At 39.4% G+C, this 22,500-nt stretch overlaps 2 protein-coding genes across 19 annotated transcripts in view; both read left to right on the top strand.

Moving 5' to 3' along the window:
- Positions 1-11,911, top strand: part of LOC135089460 (cytoskeleton-associated protein 5-like) — a 21,741-nt gene extending 9,830 nt beyond the window's left edge. Inside the window, exons 18-36 of the mRNA XM_063985039.1 lie at positions 1-143; positions 483-645; positions 746-915; positions 1,037-1,243; positions 1,503-1,760; positions 1,876-2,079; positions 2,292-2,427; positions 2,567-2,760; positions 2,869-3,104; positions 3,289-3,726; positions 4,478-4,663; positions 4,966-5,068; positions 5,388-5,612; positions 5,750-5,937; positions 6,128-6,290; positions 6,745-6,918; positions 8,228-8,401; positions 8,818-9,001; positions 10,469-11,911. The exon at positions 1-143 is cut by the window's left edge and continues 94 nt beyond it. Coding sequence (XP_063841109.1) covers positions 1-143; positions 483-645; positions 746-915; positions 1,037-1,243; positions 1,503-1,760; positions 1,876-2,079; positions 2,292-2,427; positions 2,567-2,760; positions 2,869-3,104; positions 3,289-3,726; positions 4,478-4,663; positions 4,966-5,068; positions 5,388-5,612; positions 5,750-5,937; positions 6,128-6,290; positions 6,745-6,918; positions 8,228-8,401; positions 8,818-9,001; positions 10,469-10,656 — 3,734 coding nt within the window. The 3' untranslated portion in view covers positions 10,657-11,911. The remainder of the gene's footprint in view (positions 144-482; positions 646-745; positions 916-1,036; positions 1,244-1,502; positions 1,761-1,875; positions 2,080-2,291; positions 2,428-2,566; positions 2,761-2,868; positions 3,105-3,288; positions 3,727-4,477; positions 4,664-4,965; positions 5,069-5,387; positions 5,613-5,749; positions 5,938-6,127; positions 6,291-6,744; positions 6,919-8,227; positions 8,402-8,817; positions 9,002-10,468) is intronic.
- Positions 11,912-12,889: 978 nt separating this feature from the next.
- Positions 12,890-22,500, top strand: part of LOC135089718 (nuclear distribution protein nudE-like 1) — a 56,754-nt gene continuing 47,143 nt past the window's right edge. For 16 of the 18 annotated variants that reach the window (XR_010261606.1, XR_010261605.1, XR_010261607.1 and 13 more), the window contains exon 1: positions 12,894-13,257. Coding sequence is in view for 12 of the 18 variants with exons in the window: in XM_063985682.1 (XP_063841752.1) it covers positions 13,172-13,257 (86 nt within the window). In the remaining 6 variants the exon portion in view is untranslated. Of the gene's footprint in view, positions 13,258-22,500 lie in introns of all 18 variants that reach the window. The other 2 variants (XR_010261602.1, XM_063985690.1) reach the window with 1 other exon arrangement.

Genomic DNA, 22,500 nt, shown 5'->3' with positions numbered 1-22,500 from the left:
CCCGCATGAATGACACCAACAAGAACCTAGCCCTGGAGGCAATCCGACTGACTGCATCCCTTGCCACTGCCCTCGGTCCTCACTGCAAACCACACACCAGGAATATTGTGCCGGGGATGCTGACAGCTCTGGGTGACAGTAAAGTGTGTATTTGGGGATTAATGTTGGTGTTTTTTGCTTAAGCAGTTGAGAAAATTATAATTTTTTTTTTTATTTATTTATTTATTTATTTTACTTTATTTTTTTTAAGACTGTACAGTATATGTATCGAGATTCCTGTGGGTGTTTTTGCATAGTATGGTTTGAACAAATAAAAAAAGCAGAGATAAGAAATCAAGAAGGATTTTGTTGATTTATAACAAAGTGACTGGTTCTGGTTTATTAAATCTTCATATGCTGTAGCCTTGGGAAAAGCACATCTTAAGATTGTGTGAACTTAACTGCATTAAAGTAAAAAAACCTGCCTTCGTTCTGTATTGCAGCAAAATGTTCGTCAGCAAGCAATGAGCACCTTGAACTCATGGGTGGAGCAGGCAGGGCTTAAGGAGACCATTGATGGTGAGGTGTTTGCAGATGCTTTAAAATCAGGTTCACCCTTCCTCAAAGCAGAGCTGTTTCCATGGATGGCTGAGAAACTAAAAGATGGTAAGTGTTGTATCCTGTACTTTGCTTGAAGGAACAATCAAGTGTAAAAAATTAATTAAGTAACAATGGAATCTATTCATTATTTGTGTAATTCTTTCAGCTTCACCAAAGAGCATAAACAAGGAGGAAATTCACGCATGCACACAGTACCTCTTTGCTGCACTGGAAGACCGCAGTGCAGATGTGAGGAAGGGTGCTAATGAGGCTGTGTTGCCATTCATGATCCACATTGGATATGAGGGAATGATGAAACATATTACCAGAGTCAAGGTGAGTCTAACTGCATGTTTAGCACTTGTTCTGTTAATGACCTTGATCAGAAGCTTGAAAATGAAAGTACAGTACTCTTGAGTTTAGACACAATGGAAGTCACCTGCAAATAAATTTTCAGCCTTCATCCAAGAACACAGTGATGCAGGCCATGGAGAAAGCAAAGGTGAACCTCCCAGCCAAACCCCAGCCCAAGCCCCGAAGTCCTGCTGGTGGTGCTTCTGCTCGCGTGGGTCGCCCAGGATCTGCTAGTGGCCCACAGGGAGCAGGAAGATCAGGTGCTGCTGTTGCCAAGAAGAGTTTGAGGACACCATCAGCCACTAGAGCTGTAAGCTGTAGCTCATTTTAGTTGGAGCTACTATCTTCACATCAAATTTATTTTGTACAAATAAGACTCCTACTTAAGAGATAACTTCTCTTGTTTTGTATTTATCTGGCATCTTTTTACAGATGTTATTCTGACATATAAGCCATATAATATGACAACTAAAGGCATGTCTCCAGAGTTATGTAATTCAGTGTTAGATTTATAATTCTTTTCAAAGAAGACAGATAGCAGTTCTTGCAAATGCTATGCGTGTCCATAGGGCTCATCAGGAGGCCGCAAGGAGGCTGAGGACGTGGACACCTCCCCACTGTTGCAAGTTAACAACCTGAAGCAGCAACGTGCCCTTGATGAACAGAGACTTAGGATTCTGCGGTGGGACTTCACCACACCACGTGCTGAGTTCATCACCCAACTCAAGGACCAGATGACAACAGCTGGCCTCAACAGGCAACTCATTTCTAACATGTTTCATCAAGATTTCAAGTTCCACATCAAGGCCATTGATAGCCTTAATGAAGTAGGTGTATGCTGTTCATGTACTTTCTCTGTTTTTTTATTTTTGTTTTGACATGCAGGAAATGCATAACATTAATTGAAGTGAAAATTAACTTAATCCTGCATTAATAAACCAGGACCTGGCCTGCAACCTACAAGCCTGCATTGCAAATCTTGACCTGATCCTGAAGTGGCTCACCATCCGCTTCTTTGACACCAACCCGTCAGTGATCATGAAGGCCATGGATTACCTGCAGCAGGTGTTCCAGTGTGTGACAGATGATGGTTACCACCTACAGGACCACGAGGCCAACTCCTTCATGCCTTTCCTCATTACAAAGGTTAGCACTTCACTAACATCCTACTCCTTAGAGATGGTTTACGTTTGTCAAAATACTTGCTTCACTGTATAGTAAGCAAAAAGATGTTAAAAACACATTTTAACTTATCTGATTTTCTTAGAAGTTACTTAACATTGAAAATAGGACAAGTTTTTCAGAAAATGCTGTCTTTCACTTCAAGTCTTTCAGAAAAATGCTTTCCTTTGCTTCAGTTTGGTGATCCCAAGGATTCTATAAGAGGACCTGCCAGAAATATTGCTCGGCTCATTTGTCATATCTACCCAGCCAGCAAGGTGTCCCCCTATATGATGGAGGGACTCAAGGCCAAGAATGCCAGGCAGAGGGCAGGTAATGTCTTAGCCTCATATTTTGTCTAAATGCTAAAGAACTCCTATATTACATAAAAAATTATATGCTAATATTTTTTAAGTACTCTTTCACAGCTGTTCAGTTAATTATATCACATGAGTGATTGTTTCCCTTTCAGAGTGCCTTGAAGCCATAGGTAACCTGATTGAGACACATGGGACTATTGTGTGTCAGCCCTCACCTCCTGTTGCCCTCAAGGATGTGGCCAAGCAAATTGCTGACCGGGATAACTCTGTCAGAAATGCTGCCCTCAACTGCCTTGTCCAGGTGTACTTCCAGGAGGGAGAAAAGGTGTACAAATACATTGGAAATGTAAGTTTCCCCTCTTTAACAAAAAATTACTAAAAATGTTAGATGTGGATAGTGGTGTTGTTACTTTCTTAATTATAAGGGTGAATTAATGTTTTCTTTTCACTGCAGTTATCAGACAAAGACATGAGCCTTCTGGAGGAACGTATCAAGAGGGCAGCCAAGAACAGGCCTGTCATAAAGAAGCCACTGCCTGAACCTGAAGTACCCACAGTCCGGGGAGGAGGAGCAACAGCAGCCGGTCGACCCAACCGAGTGACGCCCAAAGCTGCCCAGCCGGCACCACAACTCCTGAGGGAGAGAGGTGTTCCCAGGGCTGGGGAGCAACAAGCTACTGGCCTCAAGAGGTTGGTACTTGAACACACTAGTGAACTTTGGGAAGCTTGTTGGAATGAGCCTTCAGTAGGCTTGAATGGGATTGTACAATCTGAGTTTATTTGGGCTCTGGGAACTGATTTTCTTCCATTTTATGTTCATTTTTTACGATGATTTTTTAATGCATATCAATTCATTTCCTCTTTGTGATACTTGACACTTGAGTAGAAGGATTGGAAACAGCCACAGTCATGAGTCCATGGACCAAAATTCAGAGCACCCTAGAGGTCTCCCTCCCCTATACTCTGGAGGCCCTCGCCACAGCTCTGCCTCAGCCTTGTCCAGCAGCAACAGCAGCCTGCCAGGTGCTAGTGCTAGTGGTGTAGGCAGCACCAGTAGGGTAGGAGCACGCAGACATTCTGAAAAGCAGCTGAAGGGAGATTGGCCCCTGCCTCCTCTGCGGAGGCGCCCAGTCACCTCCATCCCCCTGGAGCAGGCGAGACGTATTTCCCGCTCCCTCTCCTTCTTGTTGGGAGAACCTGAGAATGAACCAGTGATGGAAGAGGAGCCTCCACCCACCCACACGCTGCCTCCTCTCTCTCCTCATATACCTCCTCTTCTCACCAGAACAGTCACTTCTCCTCTCTTTCCTGGGCAAGCATTGTGTGGTGTGAACTTGAGGATGGCCCTGATATAACTCTACTAACACCACTAACTATCTTTTGAAACAGAGCATTCTGTTAAATGTAGCTGAGAAAACTTGTCAAGAATCATATCCATGGGTATGACCTTCCTAAAATGGCCATAAGCATGTAAAGAATAGGACGGATGATGTGGTCAGGATAAGTTTCTATTGTGACGAAATATTAAGAAAACTATGTAGTGTATTTGTTAGTTGGTGTAGGAGCAAATCTAGTGACCATTTGCTCATGATCTGAAGAAATTTGATAAGCAAGAAAGAAATCTAAGTTCTTTTTATTGATTTTGTTCTGTTCAAAACATAATATGCTTTCTCTCAATAATTTCTTCTGATCGGATTGATACATTAATGCATTTCTAGATGTGTCTTACAATTTTGTGTATGTGTTTAAATGTCCACAACCTTGTCCATCAATCATTATATATTTAATTCTTAACCCATTTTTACTTTAAAATGCTGTGGTAAATTTTCACTAATATTGTAATGGTTTCACCAGTAGCAGCAAGAACTTTCAGTTAGTTAAGATGATGGGAAGTAGTTATTTCACCCTCTTGAAATACCATCCAATGTTGCCATGCTTCACATATCATGGTATGTAATAGAAAAGATTGTAATACACCATGACTTTCATTCCATTCTCCATGGAATTTTACCAAAGATATCACACCCAACCACTGAGAAGCTAATTGTTACCTTTTACAGCAGGTTTGGCCTCAAGCCCCAGCAGCCACCAAGCAACGCTAATGCGCCCTTCAAGATTGACTATGGCAATATTGAGAAGCTTCTGGGCAATGATGACGAGCCAGAGCAAACCCAGTATAACCTAGAGGAGATTCCGGACCTGGCCTCCATCCTCAACTACAAGCCAGTCTTGCCCCCCACTGCCTCTAGGTTTGTCTATCTACTTGTCTATCATTCTCCACCTGATACCTTCATGTACATAGAATTAACTATCAAACATGACAAATCCTCTACATTCATAATAACTGAATGGGTTGAGGTGACCCACATTAGAGGCACTTAGTCATTAATCAATCAAAACCTCCAAGATAATTTGTTGATGCAGAATTCTTATCTCTTAAATCATGAAGAAATCTTTTAAAACCCCAATAACTTGCACTAGTATCTGTTAAAAGGCTTTGAGACATGGAGCAAGTAAGTTCTTCACTGGTTTGTCTCATCTTCCCCAACAGACTCACCCGGCCTGGCTTCAGCTCTGGATGGTCGGCCACCTCAGCCCCCAGCCCTCTGGAGAGTGAAGGAGCAGCTCAGGCAATCAACATGGTCATATCTCAAGTAAGACATCAGGATGGTTGGGCTGCCTTACAGTGTTGATAGATTTTGAATCTACAGACACATTTTGTAGAAATATTAATGTCTATGTTTGTTTGTGAAATTCCATCATTTAATTAAGTATTTCTTGATTATTTTGAACTTGTTATTTAATTTTCTTTATGTAAACTCCACAACAAAGAAGCAGCTTGTAGCAAGGAAATTTTGTGAAAGAAAGATGCAGGATTAGATTGTGTTCAAGAGTGTTGGAAACCTGACAGTAAGTTAAGGTATTGACTTGGTAACAAATTTTCAACCAAGGTCTCCCCATCCTCCTCAACAGGTTGCGACCACAGATGCCAACACAGTCATCACAGCGCTCTCCCAGCTGGACGAGGTGCTGCAGTCAGAGGAACGGTGTGGCCAGCTGGCACCCCACGTGGACCAGTTGCTGATCATCGCCACCCTTCAATACCGCTTGGTCCTCAACACAAAAATGGCCAACCTTAACATCAACAAGGAGGAATGCATCAAAATATATCGATCACTCACCAGCTGTTTGATGACGGTAAACATTGCCACTCATTCATTTTTAACGGCATCCCTCTGGTGTTGATGACAGACAAGTAGTGTGCATGTTAGAGTACTCATTGTAACTTGTCACTTATTGTTATTGCAATCCCCATCATCACTGTTCATTCGCAGGTCTTCAACAACAAGCAGCTGGGCACCAAGGCAACAAGGGACGTGCTAAGAGATGTAGTGCATGTACTTATTCACATCATCCTAGACCACCGGCTCTCCCAGTTGGAGGATGGCCCTCAGATAATTCGTGCCATTAATGTGCTGGTGGTGCGCATTGTGGAGAAGGCACAGTTCACCCATGTGTTCAGGTACGTTTGTATTTGTGTGTGTGTGTTTGTCCTTTGGCTGTCATGAAAAGTAATTTTAGGCATAAATTGGGGAGCTGAAAGATTAGGTACTTCTGTGTATTTTCTGGACAAGGTTTTTCTGAGCAGAGTATAAGAATATTTAATCATGTATCATCATTGAGCATTTAATGAAGGTTGTATCCTCGTGCAGTGCCCTCTTGAAACTACTGCACGAGAGTGTAGGCAGTGGTGGTGGATGCAAGTTTACTGAGCTGGTCATGAAGTGCAATTGGAAAGCCATTCGCATTCTCCCCTCCCGCACCAATGACCTTGACCTGGACCAGATACTCCTTGATATCCACAACTTCCTAGTGGTGAGCAGTTGTCTCTTTCTTATTGTTATTTTTATTCTTAGTCTTTCTTACTATTTCTCCTCTTCACTTTTCCTTATTGCCTCCCCATATGTCAGTAAAGTATAGAGTATAGTTTTATATCACCATAAACTATGATCTACTATTTCATTGTCACATTACCACACTTCCACCCAAAATTCATCTTTAAACCATAAATATTTATGAATCTATTCCTGTAGTACTTGCATTCATATAGATTTTTTTATGATTCATATAGATTTGTCTGAGTCTGTTTTTGCATTCCATTACTGAACTTCCTTGTTAAGTAACCCCTGAGTAAGACTACACTACCAAGTTTGAACAAAGTCAACAACAAATGGCACACCAAACTCCATGGAAATCACTAACTCTTATTTATATCATCATTAATTCCAATCTTACAAATGACCTAATTTTCCAAAAAAATCATCCTCAGGCATATCCAGTCAGCACGTGGAGTGAGCGTCCTTCTGATACACCACTGCGCACAATCAAAACAGTCATCTACACGCTAAGCAAAGCCTATGGACACTCCATCCTTGGGCATTTCTCCAAGATTGACAACACCCAGGGCTCAGAACTGCACAAGTACCTCACCAAATCCCTCAAGGTGGGTGCTGGAGTGAGAGAAGCAGTCACTAGACAACAGTAGTATCATTTACTGTGATGGATTTTTTTATGATAAAATCTGTAGTGCAGTAGCTTTGATAAAGTATTATTTTTGCTTAGCTAAAGACTGTGTGGATACTAAACTATGAAGTTGATGTGACTAACTTCTACTGAAGTATAATATAATTTGGCTTATGACAATTAACTTCATGCTAATTGAAAACCAACACATTCCTCCATTAGTTAACAGAAGCTGAACGGTTCTTAGTAAGTGGTTTAGAAATTTACAAAGTGAATTTGGATAGATATTTTAATATTAAAGAAAAGACTAATATTAACATACTGAAGGTACCCTGGTGTTGAAGGGTAAATTTATTACATTTTATTCAGTATACTCTGATTTCTTTATTATTTTTGCATTTTGAGTAATTCTTTGCATTCAGAATTTTAAGATTTCATTCAGCATCTTGACTTAACTTGCAATGCATTCAGTTTGCAGTTTCTCATACCACTTTTGTACTAGGGCCAACCTCTCTGCGCGTAAACATAAGTATGTAACATAACAACTCAGCATTATATTTGCTCTCCTTCCTAGCCAAGACTCAATTATTATTTATTTTTCATTATATTTTTTATTTTTCTTTAGGAAGTGAAATATTTAGGGACAATAAAGGTAGACTGGCATGCTTAGGTAACAAATCATCTACACAGTTTTATCATAGTCACATTAAAGAATTGATCATTTTCTACATTTTATCAGCCTGCTTCTTATATTGAAATATGAAAGATTTTAAAACTTGTTTTTGCTAGTTGGATTGGTCACACATTGCTGGTGGCATGATCAATGAATTTGACTGAGTTTTTCTTTCACAATCGCATTGCATGCTGTTTCCTTATTTAGGATGACGTAAGTAGAAAATGTATTTTTGCCCACAGATTTGTGGGGCACAATCGTTTCCTACTCCATAACTAATGAAAAATATAACTTTGTGATTGTATACATTGAATATTTCTCTATTTTCAGTCATTTTGATTCTGAAGGCTCAATTTCAAAACAAGCCAATGTGTTGTGGAACTTTGTGCCTTATTTATAAATGTGATTAATGAGGGAAAGGAGCCTTTTTGCATCTGTATATCTTTTTGCCAATATGTTAGGGAAGAATTATTTATGATATAACAGAATTAGTGTAGTAAAGATACTTGATACTCAAAGAATGTCATCTCTTGTATCAGAAGCCCATATGAGATAGTGAATATATATATATTCCAAAAATAAAGATCATAGGAGTCATTCTTATTTTCACCTACAGAAACCCAAGACTGAGGATGATGGAGGTGTTGGTGACAGCAACCGTCTGGCAGCTGCACAAGTGTCCAACGAGCCAGGAGACAGCGTCAAGTCTCCCAAAAGACTCAGTAAATCTGAACACAACATTCTGTCTGAAATATTCAGAAAAATTGGTTCTAAGGAGAATACCAAAGAGGTTAGTTGTGTGCTCTTGCTACTCACAAGTTACCAAAACTGCTTGTAATATATGTTGTAGTTAGTTTGAACTTGTAACTCTGGGAACTGTGTGGTTAAAGGATCATTTGAAATGTTAGGTGTATGGACATAATGTGAAATATGCTGAAATGTCATAACATGAAAAATAAAACAATAGGCTTATTACTTAAGGAATTGTTGCGTGTTTGGTTAATATCAATTAATTTTCATCCTGTAATAATTTAAATTAGTAAATGTATATACCAGGGCAGTGTGGGATTGCCAGCTTGGTGTATAGATCCATTAATTTGAATGATTAGACAATGCATAAATTTGAATGTTGCCTTCACCAGTGTTTATGATAAATATAACAGCTTTTTAGTTCTGATTCATTTAAGGCTCTTCTCTTTCCACCAGGGTCTTATTCAGCTGTATGATTTTAAGCAGAAACATCCAGAGGCAGACATTGAACCATTCTTAAGAAAATCATCCCAGTTCTTCCAGAATTACATTGAGCGAGGATTAAAGAAAGTAGAGGCAGAGCGGCAGTTGGAAGGGAAAGCTACCTCTAATCCAACCTCAGAAAATGGGTCAAATTCAGGTAACATGGTTTTGGTTATGTATTATGATCATGTGTTCTGTATGGTTTAGACATGTTTAGATCAGTGTTCCATAAGCAAGTTATTGTTAAGAAGTCATATGGGAAAAATATGCTTTCAGGGAATGTTTCACAATATCTAAAAATCTGATGAAGCCATTGAGATGCATATTTTTATAATTACTAATCATTCTAATGATGATTACTTGCAGTAATGCAGATATTACAAGAAGGTAATTTATTTCATCCAAGCTGTAAACTTAATGTACAAAACTTTGCAATGGAAATAACTCGTGACTTCATATCTTCAGTGGCAACACTACGTGACATTAGATTGACTGCTACATTTATACAACCTAACATTATTCACAGTCTTGCATAGCACACATTCCCCTCCCCTTTCTTTTGAATCATCAGAGGATATTGGGGCAACAAAAGAGTTTGAGAGCTTAGGTGCAAAGACAGTAGACGAGCTCACTTGGCAGGACCTCGGCCAACCTCTGTCTCCTCGATTCAGCGCTAGCATGCTGGGGTGTGTATGGGAAGTTAAATTGTCCTCCAGATACTGTCAGTGTCCTCATCCCCTGCATTGATAAGTGCAAACATACATTTTCCACTGGTGGTGACGATCTTGTCGGAATGAAAACCATTCCGTAGAGCAATTTAGTTCGCTGCTGGACGAAACATTTGTTGTAGATAGATTTTGTTTCTTAGAGTGCATCCTGTTTTTCCCATAAGACCCTTAGCAATATGTATATAAATGTTTTATTCATTGCAAATTACTTTGTTTTTTTTGTGTAATCATGAATTTGTATTATTTTTTCCAAGCCATTGCCATTATTCCTTACTTGATGATTAGTTGCATATTGCTGTTATTTTTCTCTTAATGGTGATGGTTAGGTTATTGAAAGGATTAGAAATAGTGTATGGTGACCAGGTATTCTTTTCTCACTTACATTGAAATTCAGTGCAGAGGCTAAACACCTTTGTTAATTCAGGCTGCCTCAAGATGCTCAATATTTTAGCTTAAGTTTAGAGAAATGTGACTTACTATATATAATACAGCTTTTTTAGTGACCATGTATAAGGAGGAACAAGCCCAAATGTCTTTGTAATTTGGATTTTCCTTGGGTCTTGGAACATCAGCCATCATCACCATCATTATTCCTAATTGTGGGGTATATGCTACAGACAAATCTTATATCCATCTGTCCAACTTATATAATGATGGTGGTGGTGACTGTGTGCGTGTCTAAACCAGATCACTGGCAAATTTGGGAATACCTTGGCTTAGCTGTGGTAAACAACTTTTCTCAAAAAAAGTTTGTTAGAGAACTTGAGTGTCAGATCTCTATTAATTGCCATGTTATTCTTGAAGAATATAGAGACCAGTTGAATGTTATGAGATTTTGTGCCATGTAAGGCTGCTTTATATGCTTTGAGACCTCAAGTGTTTCTTTTCTTTTTCAGGGCCTTTGGCTTCCATTCAAGTTCCTGACACAACCAATTTCAACATGAATGATCTCGTGGATCAATTCAAGTCTCTTGCTGCATATGCTGGCTTTGATAACAATTACATTGATTCTGCAGTGCAGAACATCTGCAGCACAGAAAAGGAAATGAAAGGAGACATTACAGAATACATCAATACTCAGTAGAGCAGAATGAGTTTGGCTCACAGGATGAGGGAGTTGTGCCTCACATCCTACATCTTGCACAAACTGTGTGGATGTGCTGGTTTTACTAAAATTGTTTTAAGGAAAACACAAACCCACAAAACACATTTGGGATATGGGCAGATTATCCACCAGTCATATGGGAAGGGGAGGAGAATTGTCACTAAAAGACTACTATTAGACTACAACAAGAGATTGGCCATGGGTGAGCCTTCTGTTTCTACTGTTGGTACATGTAGACCATTACGGTTAATTGGCTCAATAAGTATTATAGGTGTACTCTCACTATTCATGTTACTCAGCATTTTCAGTAATATTCAGTAGAGGATGGTGTGTGTGTGTGTGTGTGTGTGTGTGTGTGTGTGTGTGTGCACGTGTATGCGTGTGTGATTGCCTTGTACAGGTGAGTGCCAGGGGATTGGTGTGCTTTGTGTTCCTTCCTGGACTTGGCACACCATCCCAAACAAGCTGACCTGACTCATGAGAACTCAGACCAACCACTCTCACAACCTCCTCACTAGTGTGACCTAGCACTCATGGACCAGCACTGTACTGATCTCTGAGGACACCTTACCCACGGCCCCACAGCAGCACTAGCGGCATCAGTAGCCCCTTGTTGTGGATGTGCCCTCTTGTGCTGGTTACTTTTTCTCATAAACCCAAACAACTATTAAATGACTGTCTCTCTGGACAGAGCCTGTGATGTTTAAACTCGTGTAGCAGGGACTTAATTATTTATTCATCTTCATTCAGGCTGTCTTTCATCAATCTTTTGGGGGGATGTCATGGGAGGAGAATCATTCCTCCCATCTTTATTTTTGTTTTTGTTTTTTTCACCAACCAGTCTTCAGTGTTTTGTTTTAATCATTCCAAACATCTGGTCTGTAGTCCTGTCAATGAAACTATACTAAGAATCATCCCCAGTCTTCATCTAGCATTCTTGTACCTGCATTTTGCAGCATTCATATCCATGTTCAGATTTTCCTGAACAAGCCTCTGACTTTTTATCTTGCTTCCTGTCCTGTTTCTAGGATTTATTTCAATTTTATTTTTTAGGAAGGAATTTATTTTGTATAATTTCCTCCCAAAGAGAAATTTCTTGTAGTTCTTTTAACCTCTGAACACACCACTGTGCACCCCGTGTACATATTGTGTTTAGTTCAATATAAGTTCATCAGTCTAAAAATAAGGATTATTGTAAAGGATCTAATTAGTCAATAAACAATAGACGAAAGTACTTTGAAATATAAATCCTAAGATGTTTTCAGATCAAGGTAAGGCCAGCAAGATAGGTTGATTGAGTTGGTTGTTTTTTGCTTAAGCAGTTGAGAAAATTATTATTATTATTATTTTTTTTTTTTTTTTTTTTTTTTTTTTTTCAGAGACCATCCTTGGGGAGGTCAGACGTATTAAGTCGTGCAGCAAGATGAAATATGAGGTTGAGCCTTATTTTGTTGATTTACAATCAGTTATGCGAAAGTATTAAGAGTTGTATCCGATACCTTTTTAGTAAACCTCAGCATCTAATAATATAACATCCGGATACATACCACTAGCCAAACATTTACCTAGAGCTCTGTGACATCAGCGTCCATGCCCTTTTGAGGAATATAAAAACACTGCACCAGTAAAGCCCGGTTGACACGAGCGATGCTTCCCTTGTTCCCGCAACACAGTATCGTGTTCCGTGTTACCGCCAGGATAAACACTACAGCCATGGGGAAGGACCGAATCATTAGCAACCTTTAATACAATAGATAAATTTATAGATGGGATGATTGAGAAAAAATGGTAGGTATGTTTCCTGGACGGATTGCTTCCCTTATTTTTTATCTATTTATTTATTATTATTATTTATTTTTTTTTTTTATGAAATAACTGACATCATATGAAGTGATAGACAATAATGACCCTATTTAGTCTAATTTTAACAAGTTCCATAGAAAGTCTTGCACATCTCCTAATAACACGTATTAGAAATAGTATATAGCCTTGGACTGCCTACACGAGAGAAAAAAAAAAAAACATCGAGATATGCTGTAATAGCTCAACGATGCGGGATATCGAATATCATCTATTGGTATCATTACCTTTTACTGTCTATTTTCATTCTTCTTTGTGTAAGACTTTGCAGGTGTTGGCAATAATGAAATAATGTTGAGGAATGTGGGGCCCCCTGGCGGCGGAAGGACTCAGCTGATGTTGCGTCGTCTGCTGGCTCAGTCGACTGGGAGCTGCGCGAGGGGATGGGTGTGTGTCTCTGTTTCTCCTGACTCTGCCTGAATTTAACCCGTTACTGACCTTTGCGTTTGAAAATTCACATACGTAACTATGTATCAATTGAAGTGACTCTAGGGCGTGTGTGCCGAGGATTTGGGGAGCGAAGTGCAAGGCGGAAGACAGTTTATTGGCCAGTCTGTGTGTCTATTTGCTTCTGTTCTTGGGTTCGCCTCCCACGCACAGCTGACCTGACCTCTGACCTCCCCCAGGCGTCGCCATGAACGGGGAAGCGGTGCCCAGTTTTTCCTCCCCCGAGCAGGAGGCGGAGTACTGGAGGAAGAAGGCCACGGAGTACAAACAAAGGTGAGAAGAACGAACCAATCGGGAAATCGATACCTCGTTGGTTTGCGCATCGCGATTCGCTCAAGTTTGTTTTGGTGGCCATTTAAACTTCGGCGGGATGATTTTGTGCTACCTATTTCTCTCTCCCTTCCTCTTTCTCGCTCTTCACTTCCTCATGTTTTATTTTCGTGATTTTGAATATCCGTTATCCCCCCCCTTTTTTTTTTTTTCTTTTTATACTTATTCTTCAGTAATTTAAATTCAAGACGGTTGCTTTTTTTTTTTTTTTTTATCCCTCTTCTGTTTGCTTGCCATCACTTTCTCAACATCGTCTTCCTCTTTGACAATATAGGTTTTTAAATTTGCATTTGCATTGTTATTCGTCTGTTATTTAAATTTCAGGGGGCTATTTTTTTCCTCATTGTCATTTTTTTTTTTCATTTTTAAAATTTTCTTGTCATTTTCCATTTTAGGATTATCATTGTCATTATTTTTTTTCCATTATAATTTTAATTTTTGTCCCATAATCTTCATACAAGCTCATCTGTAGCCTTTTTTTTTTTTATTAATCAGCCAATTAAATGCCTTGGGTTATTGTAATTATCATATTCTTGTTTTCTTTCATAATCGTCACACGTTAAATGTCACAAAACTTAAGTCACATCCTTATTAATTTATACAGTTATTGGCGGAGGCGGTGATGGTGGTGGTTGTGGCGAAGGAGGAGGAGGAGGAGGAGGAGAAGGGTGGGGCGGTCAGGGTTGCAAAGCGTTGATATTTTCCACGTTGTTTTGTTTGTCACAACAAAGGGTGCCTGAGCATTGAATAGCGTCGGCGCAGCAGGAAATTATGTTCATTGACTAACGGAGGGTGTTCTTTGCGCTCACTGTTACCTGTCGGCTGTCTCTACCTGTCCTGGGAGGCGGAAACGGTTGGAAGGTGAACGTTAGGCGACGCGGGAGTTGCCGTGTGTCCCCCGTCCCGGCAAAAAAAATAGCTATTAAATTGGATAAAAAATGTAATAGGATTTTTAAAGGTCTTCTTTCCAGAGGTCGTTCTGTATGAGTAGTAAGGTACCTGGGTTTTTTTTTATTTTTTTTATGGTCTAAATGATAGTAGTAGTAGTAGTAGTAGTAGTAGTGACAGTAGCAGTATCTTATCAGCTAGTACAGTATTCTCATCAAGTCATCTCTCAATAAGTTACAAGTTTATTTAGTGGTAGTAGTAGCAACAGTAGTAATAGTATTGGTAGTAGCAGTAGTTTCACCAGCAGCACCAATCTGTGGGCCATTTCAGCATTTCATCGTGCCCCTCAGAGTGACAGGTAAGATGCCGCAGCACGCTTCCTCTCCTTTTAAAGCCACGGCTGTTTTGCTGACTGGCCTCTTCTGGGAAACTACTTGCTGGGATTTCCTTGGCTAAGTGGCGAGCGGAACACGGCGCGTCTTGTACACAAACTCATTTCCTCGCTAATTATTGACTGTGGAAACTGTCTGGAAAACAAGTGGAAATTGTTTGAATTCTGTTGTAGGATCCTCATGTACAAACAGCAGTCTATTCACTGTGGTAGGATGTGTAGGATGATCTGCTCTAATCCTTGTGTTCATGTCCATCATGTTGGTTGTGAAGCAGTTGAGAAGTTTGAGGAGAATATTGATAATTTTTTGGAGTAATTAATAACATAAATAAAATTATAAGCTAGATATATACTATTTTATTCACAATTCACCAATATCACCCCCGTTATCATTAGTTTCCCATCATTATCTTCGACTCCTGTGTATTCATCGCACATAACCACAATGTAGATCATGAAGGAAATGCAGAGCTGGAGTCACAAGTTGAATAACCTCTTACTGAAGACTTTTGTAAGCATCTGTAATACTTTAATCACGTGAATGGAGAAGCTGTCATCTCTACCTCAGCCTTCATGATCATAGTATCAGTAGCAGAAGAAGGATGGAAGAGAGAGGATAAGATACTAAAATAACAACAACAACAACAACAACAATAATAATAATAGTAATAATAACCAAAAATGCCAACAATGACCTTTTTAACCATTAGTCATCCTCATAATTATGCATTTATTCTTGTTATCACCATTAGTAGCATTATTACTGCCATAACCTGATTGACTTGTTTCCTCACCACTGAGACGACAAGAAACCCCAGACAGAAGCTGCCCCCTTTGAAGGAGAACGACATAGAAAGCGTAGATATAATAATGAATCAATTGAGCTTTGGCGCCACAACCGAACAAGGTCAGGGCACGTGTTTGTCATAATAATGAACCACCACGGAAGTTTGCAGTGTTTTCCTTCGTTCTAATAATTCTTGGAGGCAAAAAAGATGAATTGACCTTTATTTCCATTTTTTCCTTCACCCTAAAGATCTCTGGAACGTGAAAACATCAATTGAACCTTACTTTTTTTTGTTATATTCTTCTTCTTGGAGTCTAAAGATTAACTGGGTCTTCTTTTCATTATTTTCCTTCAGTCTAAAGATTCTTGTAGGCTAAAGCCACGAATTGATCCTTATTTTCACTTTTCCTTTATCCTAAAGATATCCTGAACGTAAAAATATGAACTGAATCTTATAATTACTATTTTGCTTCAGTTTAAAGATTCTTGGAGTCTAAAAAGATGAACCAGTTCTTCTTTTTACGATTTTCCTTCGGTCTAGAGATTCGTGGAGTCTAAAAAGATTAACCGAGTCATCTTTTCATTATTTTCCTTCCGTCTTAAGACTCTTGAAGCTTAAAAGATGAATTTTTCCTTCCTTACTATCATTTATCAACCTTTTTATGAGAGAGAGAGAGAGAGAGAGAGAGAGAGAGAGAGGACAGGCTTTTTTTTTTTTTTTTTTTTCTTTTTTCGAATTTCTTATGATACTGTATGGTCCCCTCGTGCATTAAAATAAATAAATAAATGAAATAAACAGCAAAACTTCTCACAATCAAGACTTAAACTCTTTACTACCAGCTAGATTATAATCACGGCTGGAGATACTACGGTCTAATAATTTTAGTGGCGTGAGGGTGACAGGATGATGGATGGACCCGTAGGATGGCACACTAAAGGTGGGGAGGGAGCGGGGGAATGGCGGAGGATGAGGGATTGTGGGTGGAGTGAGGGAATGAAGGAAGCTTAAGGATGTTAGAGGGATGAATGATAAAATAAATTGTAGGATGGAAAAGGAGGGATGATGGGTGAAGGATTGAGGGAATGAAGAAGGATGAAGGAAGCTGAAGGAGAGAAAGTGGAGGGAATAAAGGAGGAGGAAGGATGAAGGAAGCTGAAAGAAGGGATGAATGGTGGAGTGAGAGAGTGAAGGAGGATGAAAGAACCTGAAGGAGAGAAAATGGAGGGAATGAAGGATGAAGGAAGCTAAAAGGAGGAATGGTGGAGGAGACAAATAAGGACATGAACACAAGGATTAGAGCAGATCATCCTACACATCCTACCACAGTAAATAGACATGAGGATCCTACAACAGAATTCAAATAATTTCCACTTGTTTTCCAGACAGTTTCCACAGTCAGTAATTAGCGAGGAAATGAGTTTGTGTACAGGACGCGCCGTGTTCTGCTCGCCACTTAGCCAAGGAAATCCCAGCAAGCATTTCCCCAGAAGAGGCCAGTCAGCAAAACAGCCGTGGCTTTAAAAGGAGAGGAAGCGTGCTGCGGCATCTTACCTGTCACTCTGAGGGGCACGATGAAAAGCTGAAATGGCCCACAGATTGGTGCTGCTGGTGAAACTACTGCTGCTACTACTACTACTAGTACTACTAAATAAACCTGTAGCTTATTAAGAGATGGCTTGGTGGGAATACTGTAATAGCTGGTAAGATACTGCTACTGTCATTACTACTACTACTACTACTACTACTACTACTACTGATATTGGTGCTGCAAGGATGAAAAATATTACAAGGATAACAAACTTGAAACTCATTAAGAGACGACTTGAAGTGAATACTGTAATAACTGATAAGATACTGTTGCTGTCAACTACTACTACTACTACTACTACTACTACTTTAACTATTACCCTTTTCCACCTACTACAACAACAACAAAAACATCAGCTACTACTACTACTACTACTACTACTACTACTACTACTACTTTGATTATTACCAGTCTTTCACCTATTGCTACTACCACCACCACTACCACCACTCTGTGTATTGCTATCACCACTGTACCCCGCCCTGTGTTTCCTTGGTACGTCACTGACACCCAGAATAGCTCCATACATGCCAAATTGGGTAAGGACGTATCTGCCTTGCGGTACCTCACGTCCTCGACCTTACGGGCGTGTGTCCGTCTCTCCCACCACCGAATTCTATATATAACCTTCGCGTGACGCACTGCATGCCACCGTCACAATAATAGGTGTGAGGGTAATAGTAACGAGAATAGTAATAGTAGTAATAGATATAATGCTGATTTTTTTTATTGTTTTACTTTATTTATGTGTTTATTTATTATTTAGATGCGTGTTTTTAAGCTTGTTTGCCAGATAATTTTATGTTAATTGGAATATGTAGACTGTAGAGGTCATGGGAATATAATTAATGCATAGGAGTTGAACTAAAGAATGAGAGATAACAATTGGGAGCAGAATTAATGATAATGGATTTAGTTTTAATCTAATGTGAATCCATAAACTCGTATTTTTAAGCTTGTTTCCAGGAAAAAAATAAATAAATAACGACACAAAAGGGAACGTGTAAAATTCACAGTAAAATTCACTCGTGTATTTAAAGTTTGGGCGCGCAACTTTTGTAAACTTTTTAAAATGTTTCTGAATTGAGTAAATTACAAACACAAGTGAACACAGAGGAAGAACAAGCAGCAGGAGAAATATTTGCCCCAACGAGACTGTGATAAACTATATTGTCCTCTCACAAGCAAATATTAAGGTTAAATTGAGCTGGGTGTGAAATGTAAACGTGATTCTACTAAACTACACAACACAGTATGAAGTAAAATGATATTAGATGGCAAATACAAAGGTTAAATTGGAGTAGGTGTGAAAAAAACTCCAAAATTTAGTATAAAGCAAGTGATGAAGGAGAGCAAATTGGAAGGCTAACTTAAGATAGGTGTGAAAAATTAACATGATTCTAATATTCTAATAAGATAAACAATTCAGTCCAAAGCAAGATGTATGAAAGAGTAAATAAGAACTTGAGGTAACATGAGAACAAATACTGGTGATAATTTATGCGACACGTGAAAAGTAAACACAACACAACACCAGCCTGGACGAACACGCCGGAAAACCAAATAAACACGGGTACTAACTTACTGCAAGACATGAAAAGTAAACACAACACCTTTCTAAAGCAACACGCAGGAGAACAAGTACGAACACTAACTTCAGACGTGAAAAAAAAGGTAAACGACACATTCCATTTTAAAAGTAACGCAGGAAAACAAATACGAATACGAAAACTAAACTACTTATGCAAAAAAAAAAATGAGAGAAAAAAAAAAAAGTTCAAATAACCTTCACACTCAAGTCTAAAGTAACACGCAGGAGAACAAATCCCAAACAAGTTTACACAAGATATAAAAAATAAATTCAATTCTCCAGCTGTGTTTGTCATCAGGATTTTATTACTGATAGGGAGGCGGCGTGGGAAGGCGCTGTCGAGGGTCCCATTGCATCCCAGCCCACGACCGTGTATAGGGGGAGTGTGTAGGTGTGTGTGTAACTCTAGACTTCTCGTATCTGGCACCTCTCAGAACCTCCCTTATTCTTTAGGTGGTGGTGGTGGTGGTGATGATGATGGTGTAACTTAACGTCCTCCAGGGCCTTCTTTACTTGTTAGGTGTTGGAAATTGATGGTGTTGATGGTGGTGATATTAGTGGTAATGGTGATGTAACCTTTCTTCCTCCTAAGCTTCATTTATTCTTGGGTGTTAGGTGGTGATGATTGTGGTGATGCTGGTGATGTAAATTCTACATCCTCCCAGAATCTTTTTCGTTCCATAGGTGTTGAAGAATGGTGGTGAATGATGCTCCTTCACAATATTTTTTTATTTATTATTTATTTATTTATTTTTATTCCTTAGATGTTTAAAGTTGATGGTGATACAAATCCTACCTCCTCCAGAATCTTATGTAATTCTTTAACCCTTTCACTGCGACACGAAACAATAAGCAACACCAGAAGCAATGCGCAAAATCTTTACAAGCATCTACAAGAAAGTTATAGATGAAAATTAATACACCTTGCCATTTCCTCCCAGTTCAAAGATTGGACGTGGGTGTAGAACGAGTAAAGATGTCTCAGAATGATTGGTAATTAGAAGAAGGTGTACCAGGTGGCAGTCAAAGGGTTAAAGAATTATAGTGATGGTGATGACGTAACTCTACCTCCAGAACCTTCCTTATCCTTTAGCGGTTAACGATCGATGGTGACAGTGATGGTGGTAGTGAAGTAACTGCATCATCATCTTCAGAGACGCCATACTGATTCTACAGAGAGATATGAAAGCAAATGTAAAATGGAGTCACTTTAATTTCTCTGGGTGTTAAAGAATGATGATGATGATGATTGATGATGATGATGATGTAATGTAACCTAACCTCAGTATCCTTTATCCCTCGTAAAGCTTAACAGATCTGCTTTATTTTTTCACCCTCTCTATTCCTTAACATATATTTAACAGTGAATCTATTTAAATTTACTGTCAAGGATTATTTATGTAGTGTATTTAAACAAGGAACAGAACAGAATCTTTTATCTCTCAAATATTTATGTAAAGAAGAAAGATAATGAGGATATTTAACAGTAGAATAATTTAACGATACCACTAAGGATTTTTTTATTTTCTCTCTCTCTCTCCATCTCGTCCTTGTTACTTGTCTGTCATCTTTCTTGCTTCTTTTTTCATCTCATTCCTCCTTTCTTGCCTTTCGTCTTTTTTTAAGCCTTCCCTTCTCGTTTTGTTCATCTCTTAATTTTTTTTAGTTTCTTCTTGGTTTTCTTTCAAGTTAAAGCATCGTTATCCTTCATTATAGCATCATAAGTAGAAAAAAAATATATCTTTAACGAACCCATAAAGGTGATGAATGAACGTAAGGTTTGAACAAGCTTCGTAATTATAATGATTCACGCTCGTACACTCCCACAGGTGTGTAAATATCAATTAAACCTGTGATAGCGATGGGAATGTTATGTTTCATCAGATTACTGTATTTATAACCCCGCACGTGCCCTCACACACACACACACACACACACACACACACACACACACACACACACACACACACACACACACACACACACACACACACACACACACACACAGTTGCTTAGTTTATTGACGAAAAATGCTGTTTCAACTCGATACAAAATACAGAACGACACACACACACACACACACCTTTTTAATGCATAGCTTATACCAAACTTCCTTCCACCCTCCACCACCACCATCACCTCTTCCTCCTCCTCCTCCTCCTCCTCCTCCTCCCGAAGAGTGTCACGGTCTGGCTGAGTCCCTGAATCCAAGTGCAGAGACCCAGAGTGGACTCGTCCCAGTGGGTAAATGCGTGCGCGGGAGTGAGGAAGTGGTGTTGCCTTGCCTTTGAACCTGGAGGGAGAGAGAGAGAGAGAGAGAGAGAGAGAGAGAGAGAGGGGGGGAGGGGGGATTGCAAGAAAGGCTGAAGTGGCAATAAATAAATAAATACCAAATAGATAAGGAAAGAGACAAGAGGAAACAAGAAATAAAATAGTGAAATTGCAGAAGGTTAGGTATATTATTGTGTGGAGGGCTTTGATCGGAGAGAGAGAGAGAGAGAGAGAGAGAGAGAGAGAGAGAGAGAGAGAGAGAGAGAGAGAGAGAGAGAGAGACGGGGGGGAGACGGGGGGGAGTTGCAGGAAAGGCTGAAATTGCAAGAAAATAATGAGAGATTAAAGAAAACAAGAAAAAATGAAATCACAGAATATTACATTAGTTGATGTGGAGAGAGAGAGAGAGAGAGAGAGAGAGAGAGAGCGGCGGTGCAAGAAATGAAGGAATAACTGTACTAGGGAAAGCAAGAAAATAAAATAAAAAATGGTTAAACTGCTTAATAATAGGTAAGTAGAAGATTGCAGAGAGAGAGAGAGAGAGAGAGAGTTGAATTATTACCCTATAAAAATCAGCTTCATTGTGCTAACTTTCGCAATATTTAATAAAGATAAACATGAAACAGCTGAGTCACGTCTGTCTCCAATGATTCAGTCTACTTAGTCTTGCATTAAAAGTACAGAGTGACACAAAAACATTAAAAAAAAAAACACCATAAACAAAGCGGAAATAGCTCTTCCTTGTCGAAAAAGTTGGCTAGTCTCTCTCTCTCTCTCTCTCTCTCTCTCTCTCTCTCTCTCTCTCTCTCTCTCTCTCTTCATAAAAACTCGTACCATTCCACATTATTTGAAGGTTCACGGAATTCACCACCTTAAATTTAAAGGTTTAAAGGTCTTGAATTAAATGAATGAATGAATAGGTGAATGAAGCAAGACCTTACCTGCCGTGAATGAAGGGCGTGCCTGACCTGACCTTGCGTGGTCCTATCTGCCCTTACCTGCATGTCACGTTGGGTCACACTTGTAAGGTCTCAGATGAAGGGTTAAGGAAGTGTGTGTATGTTTGTATGTATATATATGTGCGTGTGTGTGTGTGTGTATGTGTGTGTCTATGTATATATGTACCGGGAAGTTAGTGTGAGTGTGTGTGTGTGTGTGTGTGTGTGTGTGTGTGTGTGTGTGTGTGTGTGTGTGTGTGTGTGTGTTTGCGGGGGAAGAGGGAGTGACTAACTTGCGTCACAGTGGAGGGAGAGGTGATGACGTCATGTTAAAGGTGACAGGAGAGGTGAGGGCGCATTTAGGCATTTTATTTCGTTGTGAGTGGAATCTCTCTCTCTCTCATCTCTCTCTCTCTCTCTCTCTCTCTCTCTCTCTCTCTCTCTCTCTCTCTCTCATTTCCTCCACTTATCAAATATTTCCACTTTTTTTCAGTTTCCTTTCCTGATTTACCTAATAGTCTCTCTCTCTCTCTCTCTCTCTCTCTCTCTCTCTCTCTCTCTCTCTCTCTCTCTCTCTCTCTCTCTCTCTCTCTCTCTCTCTCTCTCTCTCTCTCTCTCTCTCTCTCTCTCTCTCTCTCATTGATCAGGCGGTGGCTAGACAGGGAATAGTAAAGACTTGGAGAATAGTGATGATGGATGGTGATGAAGGATAATAATGGCTATAAAAGAGA

The sequence above is a fragment of the Scylla paramamosain genome, chromosome 33, assembly GCF_035594125.1.
Source record: "Scylla paramamosain isolate STU-SP2022 chromosome 33, ASM3559412v1, whole genome shotgun sequence".
Classification (NCBI taxonomy): Eukaryota; Metazoa; Arthropoda; class Malacostraca; order Decapoda; family Portunidae; genus Scylla; species Scylla paramamosain.
Note: the sequence above shows the minus strand (reverse complement) of the source record. Positions and strands in the feature narration are given on the sequence as shown.